A 13575-nucleotide genomic window follows, 5' to 3' on the forward strand; every position below is an offset into this window, starting at 1 on the left:
CCTGCCTACACTGCTCATCATCCCAGTCCTCTAGTGAGTTACACATAACTTTAGAGTTTAAACTTTCCTACACACGAGATATCTGTTGTGTTTGATTATACGAAAGGTACTCTCACGCGGGGCACAATGCATGTGTGACCGAAGAGAAGAGCGGAATGCTTAACATGACGCTTCTGTTTACAGTTGGCAATGATAAAAAACCAGTGTGACGGGGCGCACAGGTCGGCTATTGACATATATTCTTCAAACGCCTTTGTTTTACGAATCTTTGAGTCATTTCCTTCTTTGTAACCTAGCCAGCCAGCCAGCTAGTAAGCTAGCCAGCTAACCAGCTAACCAGCTAACCAGCTAACCAGGTAGCCAACCAGCCAGTCAACCAGTTAGCCAGCCAACTAGGCATCCAGCCAGAAAACCAGCCAACCAACCAGTCAAGCAGCAACCAGTCAGCCAAACAAGCAACCAGCTTGCCAACCAGCTAGTCAAGTAGCCAGCCAGTTAACCACAGAGCTGCCGCCTTGTGCTGGATGTTGTGATCTTCACTGTGCTACGTGCTGGTGCATCTTGTGCTGGATGTTGTGATCTTCACCGTGCTACGTGCTGGTGCATCTTGTGCTGGATGTTGTGATCTTCACCGTGCTACGTGCTGGTGCATCTTGTGCCTCCTGACGGGGGTGGAGAGGACGAGGAGTCGGAGCCAAGGTGAAAGAGAGAAGGAAGGAGAAGTCGAGAGAATAACGAGTTAAAAAGGAAGGTCAAAGGGAATGGAGAGTGTCTCTCCCTCTTCCTGTGACTCTCCCTAACCCAAGTCTCTGTCTGACGCAGTCTTCCACATTAAAGCTTTTAGTCTCTTCAGGCAGGAAAAGTTTTTATTCCGGAGTTATTTTAAATTGTCGAAGCATCTCTCTCTCTCTCTCTCTCTCTCTCTCTCTCTCTCTCTCTCTCTCTCTCTCTCTCTCTCTCTCTCTCTCTCGTTACCGCCTGTCTTTCCTTCTGACTCCATATCGTCCTCAGTAGGTAAGTACTTCCTCCCCGCTAGACAAAACGACATTATTTCCTATCAGTCGACCGAGGTGGAGGGACTTGAGGAAGAACTATCGAGTGGAAGGTAGAAAGTTGTTCCGTCAACAGCTGAAGGCAACCGTTTTCGTTTCTGCGTTGTGGAGTTGTGTGGGAGGCGAGGCTCTCGCAGGATGTGGATCGAAGAGATGACGCACACTTCAGGCCCTTCCAGCCTCCTCCCACTTCTCTCTGTTTCTGTCTCTGTAAAATTTTCGACTAGTGTGATGTGTGTGTGTGTGTGTGTGTGTGTGGGGGGGGGGGGGGGGTGACCAGTATTTCCCTGTGCTGGTGTTACACGATGTTCACCATAATGACACATTCACCTTTTCCCTCTCTTCCTTCTTCATGTTTCTTCCAATAACCTTTCCATGTTTGTGTCTGGTGTAAAAGCACCTGTGGGACTGAACATGTCCCTCGCTGTATCTCATCATTTAACTCATTATCTCTCCTCATGCGGGGTGACCGTCGCTGCACTGCGCCCTTGCCTGCTGCATGTCGACTGCCAGATAAGATATTACTATCATCATCATCCTAGCTTCATTATCAGCCTTCATCATTATAGTCATCACAATCATGATCATCATATCTTTTTCTCCACCATCGTCTCTATGACCACCATCACATCATTATGATTATCATAGTTATCATAATCACACCATTATTTTTATCTTCTAGCGTTATCATTGCTGCCGCTATCATCTTTTACGTTATAAAAGGCTGCTTGATGAGTGACGTAAACTAAGCAATGAAATTACGAAGGCTGGCAGCAAACAAGTTTAGTATGAGAAAAGATAAGCTTCACCAAACGGGTTTCCACGTGTCTCATTTCCTTCCCGTACACTGTACCCATGTGTTATAAACCGTCCACAAACTGAAGATGAAACGGCAGTTTACATAATGCAAAACAAAACGAGATGCCAGCCAATACCTCGATGAAAGAAAAAAGAAAATGAAATCTTTTTATATTATCATTTTCTTCTTAAAAGTGTAAAGATTTTTGTGACAATTGATAAATCATTTGTTATAGTTATAATGACCACTGCCACTAAACACACTACGTCATACTGCTATAAGCAATTTCCTGGTTGACATCTCGCGAGTTGTGTCGTACAGACGAGGTTTTTCACTACAGGGGGTCAAATGTTCGACTTTAATTTCTAATTATCTCTTTTATTAGTAAAAGTTCCAAACCTCCACTTAAAGATCCCCTGCGCAGAAAGGTTAGATTTTGAAGCCTGACCCGTAAGAGCCACGTTGACACCATCATACCGCGTCTCCTGCTCTCGCTGTAGACCGTCGTTGAGCCGCGTCTCCTGGTCTCGCTGTAGACCGTCGTTTTTCAAGAGGTTTTGGTTTGACTCGTTACGAGGGTCAGGGTCTCGTAGTTGCTGGTAAAATAGCCATTTTATATTAAATGCTGACAAGTGATTTACCTTAAGTGAACATGGCTAAACTGATCTCCTCTCGTAAACTTGTTTTTCTTCATTGCTGTACTATTTCTTTAACGTGCATGATCGCCCAGTCTGTGTGACGAATCCCCGCGGTGGCTGATCGTGCGTGGTCGACACAAACAAGCGAGGAGAACGCTCAAAAGAGCAGCCAGACTCAACGGCGCTTCCCTCCCTCCTGATGACCAACTCAACCTCATCATGACACAGATCCAGAAGGTAAAGTATGATGTGAATGATTTAGCTTCACCTAATTTACATAAGAATTCTTTAACTCATTCGTTTAGCTCATGTGACAACAGGACTATGGAATTTAGGCATTTAGCTCAAAATAACGCAAAAAGAAGTCAAAAACTGTCCTTATGGCTCGAACTGTTACAAGAAAGTAATAAAGGCCTTACATGTTCATCCTTATTATACACATACTCATACACAAGATGATCATAAAGATCTATAAGCTCGTACACATAGCCAGAATGGTTGGGTGGATGTTTGAGCGTTAGACCCATCAAATACCAAGGTCATTGAGGCCGCCCACGTCAGACCATCACCAACAAACCAAAATGTTACCTAATATCTTCTGGTTGTAGAGATAATTCTAATATTACATGGATTCTTATGATCATTGAGTCGTTTCCTTTCAAAAATACAAATAATGATAATAATAACAACAAAAAGCACAGATCAAAATATTGATAATAACAAAAAACAAAAATAATAATGATAATGATAATAATGATAGTAATAATAATAATAATAATAATAAATGATGATGATAATAATCATGATAAACTGATGATTGATTATCTTTACGATGAATGTTATTGATTTCCATATACTACTAATGATAATGACTTACTTCAACGTAGGCGAGAGCAGTGAGCTATATACCAGGTTTTGTTGCATTATGGACACAGTTCACTTTAGAAGCGGTTAAGTTTGTTAGACTTACACAAGATGTTCATCGGGTGGGCTACTCTAACACCACTGTGATCTTTCAGGAAAGCAAGTTGACCACAGCCACGACAGCGAGAGGCTTTCGTCAGCGCCTTCGTCAGATAAGTGACGCCGTTCTAGTTCTCTTCAGGTGGGTCTTCAGGTGTCAAAGTATTTTTTTTTATAACTGAATGATTACTGAAATACAGGAACTCGCAATTGGAAAAGGATGTCAGAGACGTTGAACCATCTCGTTTAGTACGTTAAGGTCTTACTGAAGACCTTAATCTATAGAAAGTGAAATCAAAAGACTCTGTTTGTTACAAACTGTCATCGGTTTAGACAGTTGTGCCAAGATCAGTTTATACCGTGAGATAAGAGCAGGGTTAGCTGTGTGAGACTCACGTGTAACTCATCACTAGCTAAGTAAGAGCAGATATTTATCAAGAATTCTAACACCAAACCACCATCTCTCTCTCTCTCTCTCTCTCTCTCTCTCTCTCTCTCTCTCTCTCTCTCTCTCTCTCTCTCTCTCTCTCTCTCTCTCTCTCTCTCTAAATTCTCTTTTTCTTTGGTACATGTTCGCTTTATACGTTTGAGTGAGGTGGCGTCAAGAGGAGAGGACATTGAGCCTAAGAAGAAAAAAAATCCGCTCTTGGTCCCTTCCTCAGTTCCTTTTCTTGGTAAATACATCAGGATGAGAAGATTTCCAGCTCCCGTTCCCGCCTCCCTTATTCGCCTTTTTTCCAAGCGCAGGAGGAGCATGTTTCTTCTTTTTCAGGATAGATTTACCCTGGGAGGAGAACTCAACTCGTCTGCTTTTCCAGGACATCAACTATCCGGCGCATCATGTTGGTCCTCTGCCTGGACTTTTGTGTGGTATCTTTCGTGTTCTTGGGTATGTCCTTAAACGGCGTCAGTTACTCAGACAACCAGTACTTATATACGGCGCTGTCCGGACTGGTTGAGGTGCCCGCCTACACCTTAGTAGTTCCCATAGTGATGAGAGTAGGGCGTCGCTTGCCTGTGGCCTGCCTCTACCTTCTGTCGGGAGCCTTCATCATGGCCCTCGCCTTCATACCGCCTGGTGAGGAATATTGTACCTTCGGCAAATTTTTGTTACCCTTAGCTTGAAAGGGGGTTGATTATCCCTCCAGCTGAGGTCATTTATAACCGCAGCTAAACTTTATTATTTTGCCTTTGAGTAATTTTATGCTTTTGTTATTGAACTTTCGATATATATATAACTGATGCTTAAATGCCTGCCAAATAAGGTTGATAAGCTTCAGCCGGAAAATGTATACATTAACTTGGGATCCCAATTCATAAACGTACTAGAGGAGATATAGCGTTCACCCAGCAGGACGGCACGTGAAGAAGTGTGGAAAGAACGAAGGGTAAATAATGAACAGGTGTTCAGTACGGAAGTTACATACTGGAGCTATGAGGCTCTTTTGATATACTAAAATGATGTTTATGATATGCAGGGGTGGATGTCTCCAGAGGCATATGAGAAATTAGAACCCGTATATGTCTGGAGAGTGTGGTTTCAGATGGGTTTTTGTCTGAACTTGTATTTGAAACTAAGTTGAAAAGGCAGTTGTTTAGGGCTTGTCGAGGCAGTATAGTTGATACTGTGTTTTGTGTAGGAAGGGGGAATAAAGTGCGAATCGACGGTATGTCTTTTATAAGTATTTCTGTGGTCTTATGCAGGTGGTGGACGTTTGTGGTTGTTATGTATGAACCTTATGATATGAAATATAAGACCTTGGAACGATTATCTTATTGTTTCAACCTCCAACATAACCTCTCCCGTAAGGTCATCAGTGAATGTAAACATCTTCGTGTCTACCAAGACATTCTATGCTGACGAGAGGTATATTGCAGAGCTGCCGTGGTTGGTGATGGTGCTAGCGCAGCTCGGGAAGTTCTCCATCAGTGCAGCCTTCCAGATATTATACATGTACGCCTCCGAACTAATACCCACCGACGTCCGACTTCAGGGTTTCGGGTGCGCAGCGCTGGCAGCTAAAGTTGGGGAAATGGGCTCACCCTTCGTCACTCAGATCCTGGTGGGTGCCTCCACTTTTTGTGCTCTGTGGGTCCATTCCAGCTGCAGACATAGACGTAGTAGTGACTCTTTATCCACTATGTTCCACTATCACTGCAACATCACTATCTGAGCTTCAGTGTAACTCCACACATAAACGTAACAGCGATTCTCTATCCAACAGGCTTCAATGCAGTTCGAGAAAGGATGGTAAGAGTTCTCCTCGAACCTCCAGACCTCAACCCAACCATACCAATCACTGTAGCACTTTCCCTCATCCTGGAGACACCATACAATTAACCCTCTTCCCTTTCCATAAACTCATTAGTGGTTGAACCACTAATACCCTGATGTTCTTTGACCTTCCTTGATTTGAGAAATTACAATAAGACTGATGTTCTTTCCTTTATATTTAAGTCATTTTTGTAGTATCCTGCTGTCCTCTGGAGGGATCAGGTGTATACATGGCGATCTCTTCCGATGTTCTTCTCTCCATTTAAATCTTCCTACATCCTCTCTCTGAACGAGATCTCTAGGACTCACGTAACATCTTTCCTTCCCTTCCTTTTAACACGTCTTTTCCTGTGCAAATTATCTATCTATTTTCTTCCTTGAGATGCACTGTATCCTCGGAAGTCTACATGACGTTCTTAGCTTCTCATAGTCTATCATAACTGCATGGATCAGTATAATGTCCCTCCTTCCTCCACAGGGTTAACTCAGCGCCCCTTCCTTCACCAATGGATCAATGCAATGTCCTCCATGAGCTCAAATGAACGCCCCACCTTCCTCCACAGAACCAGTTTAACACATCCGCGGGACCTCACTTGACCGTAAGAATCACTGAAACACTCCTTCCTCCTTTTTTCCCGTAAGGCCCCGCTTTACCCACTGGCACCAACGATGCTGTTCGGCCTGACGTCGGTGATGGCGGGGTTGGGGACACTGCTGTTGCCAGAGACCCTGGGAGCCGACCTGCCGGACACCATAGCCGACCTCGAGCACGGCTTCAGCGGGAGGTTCATCAAGGGGAAAAGCAGCAGGTGAGGGGTAGAGCAGGTGAAGGGTAGAGCAGGTGAGGGGTAGAGCAGGTGAGGGGCACAGCAAAGAAGCAAGTCTGGCCTAGGGAACCTGCGTGTTGCTGCCCCTGTCAGCCAACAAGGTTGAGAGTGGAACCATAACACTGCACATATTCATGCCTACAAGAGGTGCAGGTGGTGTCGGGAGCAAATAGCGTCCCTGGACGACTGAATGTGTAGAATTGTGTGCCTGAGTTGCGTATGAGGGAAAGGTAACTATTGAATGTTGAAGAATGGACATCTGGGAAACTCATTTTAGATATATTATGTTTGTGACAAAGTTAACTGTCAGGAATATTTGACTGGGGCAGAACGTGTCCAGAGAGGCCTGTCTGAGGTAGACAGCAGAGCAGTACACTGATGTGTAGGAGTAACATCTTCACGTCTTAGGAGATGAGTGCCTGTTCTCAAGCTCAAAGCATTTCATTTTTGGAGGATGATTCTTTTTTCTTTCTTTGAACAGCTAAGCAGTGGAACTCTCTTCCATCTTTCGTCTATCCATCTTTTTTCATCTATCCATCTTCTTTCATCTCTCCGCCTTATATCATTCCTTCCTTCATGAATCAGTCCTGAAAACATCTGAGGAGCTATTATACATTTTTCCTTCTTCTGAAATTTTGATTTATGTTCACCATAGACGGCCATGACTGGCGTATGCCTTACCGTATAGGTTATTGTACAAGACAGATAACATCAGCAGTAGTGTCCAGTGGTACGCCACGGGCCACACGACTCGACCTAACAGTCTGTCTTGATGTGTTTTAGAGAAGACAAACAAGGAGCAGGAGAGGAGGGCGAGAGCTTCACCGAACTACAAAGAACTTAGTTCCCGTCGGGGGAGGAGCCGAGGGAAGGAGCCGAGGGAAGGAGCCGAGAGGAGGAACCGAGGGGAGGAGCCGAGGGGAGGAGCCGAGGGGAGGAGCCGAGAGGAGGAACCGAGGGGAGGAGCCGAGGGGAGGAGCCGAGGGAAGGAGCCGAGAGGAGGAACCGAGGGGAGGAGCCGAGGGGAGGAGCCGAGGGGAGGAGCCGAGGGAAGGATGCGACGGGAGAGATGCATTTTCTAAGTATTCAGTCCATATCTATAGATTGGCTAACTAAGGTTGAATGAGTTTTGTCCACATCTAACTCTGGACTAAGAGGCTTTCTAAATGTATTACCCCATACCCACACTGGGTTGTAGAATGTATTACCCCATACCCACACTGGGTTGTAGAATGTATTACCCCATACCCACACTGGGTTGTAGAATGTATTACCCCATACCCGCACTGGGTTGTAGAATGTATTACCCCATACCCGCACTGAGTTGTAGAATGTATTACCCCATACCCACACTGGGTTGTAGAATGTATTACCCCATACCCGCACTGGGTTGTAGAATGTATTACCCCATACCCACACTGAGTTGTAGAATGTATTACCCCATACCCGCACTGGGTTGTAGAATGTATTACCCCATACCCACACTGAGTTGTATAATGTATTACCCCATACCCACACTGAGTTGTAGAATGTATTACCCCATACCCGCACTGGGTTGTAGAATCGTCTCGGAACCGAAGCTACAACTGCTCTTAAACTAGATGAACCAACAAAACTTCGTCTGTATTGCAACTAACTTCCTCATCATTTAGTCCTTACCTCATGCTGGACATAACCGATCCTCACCGAAGTAACTTTATGCTTGAACTTTGGTTTTTACGGAAACCAGCCCACACCTTTACACTGGACCTAATTGATTTTCAGAGAAGCTCGTACCAAGAGTAGTTCTCAGAAGTGGCGCTCCGTCTCAACGCTGAATATAAGTCAGAATCACAACCATTACGTCTGTTTACTTACTGAATGGACCGCGACGTAAGCCGCTACCGTGTTTGTGTACCTCTCAGATGTCAGACATCTGGCGTGATTTTCATGACGTCATCATGTCAAGTTATCACACTGGAGTTAATAACATCACGCTCACAGCACAATGACCCCGATCTTGTGTCTCTGTGTTAACTGACCGGAATCCTTTTTTGTATTCTGAAAGGCTTCATCTTCCTTCGTCAGCCACAGATGAGTGAAGGTATAGCTTGTGGAATACTCCAGCTTAAAAAGTAATGTTGTTCATGTTTTTATATATAATGGTCGAGTTTGGGATTTGTGTGTGAGTGGACGAGATTATCTGGAAAAGTATGAAGGTGAACTGTCTTTCCTCTAATGGAGGGGAACCCGAGCTTATGATACATTTCTCTCTCTTCCCTTTTGTCCATACGCTCCAGTATATCACAGGAAAAAGTTATAATAGATAACAGGCCTTGAATAAGACGTGGAAGAAGACAAAATAGATAAAAACAAGAAATGATAAACTAAGATTTCAGGGTGCTGCGAAGCTTGCTGTTTAAAGAGGGTTAGATCATAGTTGTTAGGAAAGGCATGAGCAAGTAAAGAGTTCCAAAGTTTAGTAGTGCAAGGAAAGAGATAAACATCACAACAGCCTACACTTAAGTTACCATCAGCCACACAGTAATCACTTGACGCAATGATTTGCCAGGTATTGTCTGAGTTAACTGATAGCGGGGACACTAAAGCAGCCAGTTTTCCGGAACAAAGTCTGAAGTAATACTTGTAGAAAAGAGAAAGAGAGAGCCAACACCAAGGCGTATGCGAGTAGATTTGATGTGGCCGACTTGTAAGAGTTGATCATTCAAATTCTTTTCTACTCTACATTGCTAACGTTATTGTCCAAGTGTTTCATTACATATAGTTCAGCTTCCAGCCTAGTTATGACTGCTGGGTGCGATTACCAAGCAAATGCTATGAGATCTCTGTAACTGACCTATTAAGTGAATTGAGTTGATTTTCAACTATGGAAAGTTTATTGATCTTACCATAACGGTATCACATTTCATTACTGTATAAAAAAAAAAACTTAAAGTGACATTCCTTTTATTGTCCCTCTGCTTCCCCTAAAGTGTACACGTAACGGTGTGTTTACACGTACAAAAATGTACCGACTGTTAGTAAATGTACTGACGTAGTGCCTGTAGATGGTGGCGGTGATAGATCTCTCTGGTCTTTGATGAAGAGATGTGTGAAGACATAACCGAAGGTCATTTATGGGCCTCAAGCGCCGGAAACTAGAGCTCGAAAGAACATTTGGCGTCAGTTACCTTACCGTTGATATTGTTTGACAGCTTTGGAATCAAGTGTTTGTTGGTCCGTAGGAGATTGGACACACACACACATACACACACACACACACACACACACACACACACACACACACACACACACACACACACACACACACACCAAACATGAATTAAGAAAAAGAGAGAAAATATATGATAAAATATGATGCTGCAATGCATACTTCCTCATCCCCTTTACATCTCACTGACCATCTTTTACGAAGTCATACCACCAGTTACACAATTGATAAGCGTAACCCCCGGCAAAGTCTTATTACCAACCATGTTTACTAACCACTCATTCTATGGACGATTAAACTAGCAAATGACTGACTCTACATCCGGAGTAACTTTTTAACTCTTCATATAACAGACCCACGTCAGTGATCCTCCACTCTACCAGGATATATCCAAATATGCTTGCCAGTCAATAGGACAACAGGCACAACTGACTGCTGACTTATCCACATTACGAGCACATGGTTAAAAAAAAAAAAAAGGAGGGATGATAAGCCTCAGCAATCAACTCAAGAATCAATTTCCCCTGTCATATGCTCAAGATGAACATTAAAACAATGTGGTACATTCTTACTATACACGTGATGACATTTTTCGAGCTCGCCGTATTCTACAAAAAATCCTAAGACTTTTCCAGGCACCATCCATGGTTGGTTGGTTGGTTGTGTGAATTCATAGACGTATCATTTACTAGGATTATTGACACCATCATCGTCTTTCTACATCCGCCAACCGAAGGCATTTTTCATGACTTCATCAGGTTTTAGAAATAATTTCAGGACAAGAACTTAATAGCTGACTAATTACGTATCATCATTTTGACAAAAGGTATTTTCTAAAAGATAGAAAATGAATGAAAAAGGCAAGGAAAAAAATTTGGAATAAATGAAAATACATGAACTCCCTGACAACGAGATATATTAGATAAGGAAAGAATCAGACCACTAAACAGTCGTCTCAAGAGAGGAGCCACTTGAAGTCCACTCGAGCAGATAAATAACAGGGTTTCACCTCGTCCTCAGGTTCAGTGATAACGCTGTGATAACCATGTGGATCTGCCTCATCATAGTGACGAGGAAGATGCAGCCGCCCACGAGATAACCCGCTCTCACCGCCGGCTCACCCCATCTGCGGTCAGGTGATTATATATATATATATATATATATATATATATATATATATATATATATATATATATATATATATATATATATATATATATATATATATATATTGTTATGAACTCAATACCTATTAAGGTCGCCAGTTACATATGTTACAAATACTACTGATCCTTGTCTTGCAAGGACGTTGTAGATTTGTCAAGTTGCACAACTCAGGATAACACAATAATAAAGTTATGGGATTGAATTAAAGACCAGCATTACATTAAATCTACTTATAATGAAAGAATTCAAGTGTACAAAGATGGGCATACAAATCAAGCATGAATCATTACGTTAACACTGAAAGTGAGTTTAACAATGAACATGAGATAACATTCCAGATGAGATTTCAAGCCAGGAGATCTCTTTCTTGTGACACTTAGTTAGACCTGACGTGACACAATGAACTTCATCGTTACACTTATCTAAACCTGATGTAACACAGTAAACACTTATAGCACAACACTCGGGTAACGGGCTTATAGCACAGCACTCGGGTAACGGGCTTATAGCAGCAACGGCTTATAGCACAGCACTTGGGTAACGGGCTTACAGGCTCACAGGTTTACAGCAGGGGACACCACCCACCTCGCTGGGCTAGAGAGAGAGCAATCGAATCTTAGCGGGTGTAGTGGGTACAAGAAGACAAGCGTTCACCCTTGCTGCTGTACAACCTTACATTTCGATTGGCTATAGAAATATAAGCAATTCTTATTGGTTGGAGGGTCCCAGAGTCTCGGCGTAGTTACACTCTTCGGTTTCTTGCGAACTCAGCACCGATGACATACGGTGGTGAAATACCCCCGCAGCTGACCCCGCCAAATGCTGGGTGGACAGAAACTCCGAGCCAGCCTCTGGCATCACTCCTCGCCCTGATAAGAAATAGATACAACACACACGTGTTCGTAACAATATATATATATATATATATATATATATATATATATATATATATATATATATATATATATATATATATATATATATATATATATATATATATATATATATATATATATATATATATATATATATTTCATACTATTCGACATTTCCCGTGTTAGCGAGGTAGCGTTAAGAACAGAGGACTAAGCCTTAGAGGGAATATTCTCACTTGGCCCCTTTCTCTGTTCCTTCTTTTGGAAAATTAAAAACGAGAGGGGAGGATTCCCAGCCACCCGCTCCCTCCCCTTTTAGTCACCTTCTCCGACACACAGGGAATGTATACCTTATTTTGCCTCCCTTCATCTTTTTGTGTCTATCTCTCTCTTGCGTTTTTACTCTCCATTTTCTCTACGATCCTCACTAACACCGACCTTGCCACCACCACCACCACCGCTATCTCTACTTTCATCTTCTCTCCCTCTGTTATGGAAGCCTTTGATGAACCTACGCGCCCAAAATAGCCGTTTCGCAAAACAAATTATTTTCTCCACCGTCACAGAAGATCTGACGACATGATTAAATCTAGTTAGTCTTTTGCAGATACGTTGGCTGAGGGTCTCTAATGTCCATCTTTCCCACTACTGCCCTGAAACTCATGTCTGACACACACACACACACACACACACACACACACACACCGTGTAGTCAGACTTCAGACGTTTTGGTGTCACGACAGCCGACGGTTTAATCTGGAAGATTCATGTCATTTCTATCCTGAGATCTTCTTGTGCCGTCTGTACCTTCTCCGCCGACTGAAATTATTAGGCGTCCCACCAATCGAGCTCCATTCTACCTAAGCTCACCTGCGCCTCCCCAACCTGGTCCTCCTTACCAACAGCCACACAGATGACGCGCAAGGAAGAGTGCATTAATGAACATGCAGACTCATCTTGGGTCCTTCTTGCACCGCCTACCAACAGGTCATCACTTCGCTGAACCTGTGCATCGTCTCCGACTGACCAACACCGGCAGCTCACACGGTAGTTGGACAATAAACTGCTCAACCCCCGCCACCCTCTTCCTGACACAGAGTTCCCCTCCTCCCGACGCCCCTCCACCACTGACCGCCGTTCGTCACCACAATCCACTTCTTCCATCACCCTCGAAAGTCTTCGGTAAGAATGTTATAAATTGCATGATCAAAATATAGTCTTCTGGGTGTAAGTCATGATCAGACTGACGAATCTAATTATATCTAACATGATGGAATAGTCAACTACAACTAAGAAAGTTTAATGTGTTCGAACTACTTACTTATACGACGATGTTTTGCAGATGGGCAAAATTAACGCGTAATCGCTCGTCCCCACAATATCTTAGTTATGAAGAACGAGTCGGGTGAGATGTGTTGACGAGTGTTATACGTAAGATGGAGAGATAATATGTTTGTGAACTGGCAACCAGCAGCCCATGGTGGGTGAGGCATAAAGAAAAACCAACTACCTGGTCAGAAGGAATGAAACTTGTCAACCACTACTTGGAAAAGTTGATAAATATATGTACCGTACAAAGTACTTGTGAAAGTTCTGTAATATCTAGAGATTCATAAACATGAAATATATATATATATATATATATATATATATATATATATATATATATATATATATATATATATATATATATATATATGTATATATATATATATATATATATATATATATATATATATATATATATATATATATATATATATATATA

At 42.7% G+C, this 13575-nt stretch overlaps 1 protein-coding gene across 4 annotated transcripts in view; it reads left to right on the forward strand.

Annotated features, from left to right (window-relative positions):
- The window catches only part of LOC139749238 (solute carrier family 22 member 13-like), a 20948-nt gene extending 7521 nt beyond the window's left edge, over nucleotides 1-13427 (forward strand). Inside the window, exons 7-15 of one of the 4 annotated variants that reach the window (XR_011712934.1) lie at nucleotides 1-33; nucleotides 2582-2726; nucleotides 3509-3594; nucleotides 4271-4530; nucleotides 5331-5515; nucleotides 6370-6536; nucleotides 10786-10901; nucleotides 12795-12989; nucleotides 13150-13427. The exon at nucleotides 1-33 is cut by the window's left edge and continues 136 nt beyond it. Coding sequence is in view for 2 of the 4 variants with exons in the window: in XM_071662960.1 (XP_071519061.1) it covers nucleotides 1-33; nucleotides 2582-2726; nucleotides 3509-3594; nucleotides 4271-4530; nucleotides 5331-5515; nucleotides 6370-6536; nucleotides 10786-10864 (955 nt within the window). In the remaining 2 variants the exon portion in view is untranslated. Of the gene's footprint in view, nucleotides 34-2581; nucleotides 2727-3508; nucleotides 3595-4270; nucleotides 4531-5330; nucleotides 5516-6369; nucleotides 6537-7337; nucleotides 9848-10785; nucleotides 10902-12712; nucleotides 12730-12794; nucleotides 12990-13149 lie in introns of those variants that run through there. The other 3 variants (XR_011712935.1, XM_071662960.1, XM_071662961.1) reach the window with 3 other exon arrangements.
- The last annotated feature ends 148 nt before the right edge of the window (nucleotides 13428-13575 follow it).

The sequence above is a fragment of the Panulirus ornatus genome, chromosome 6 (genome assembly GCF_036320965.1).
Source record: "Panulirus ornatus isolate Po-2019 chromosome 6, ASM3632096v1, whole genome shotgun sequence".
NCBI classification, from domain to species: domain Eukaryota; kingdom Metazoa; phylum Arthropoda; class Malacostraca; order Decapoda; family Palinuridae; genus Panulirus; species Panulirus ornatus.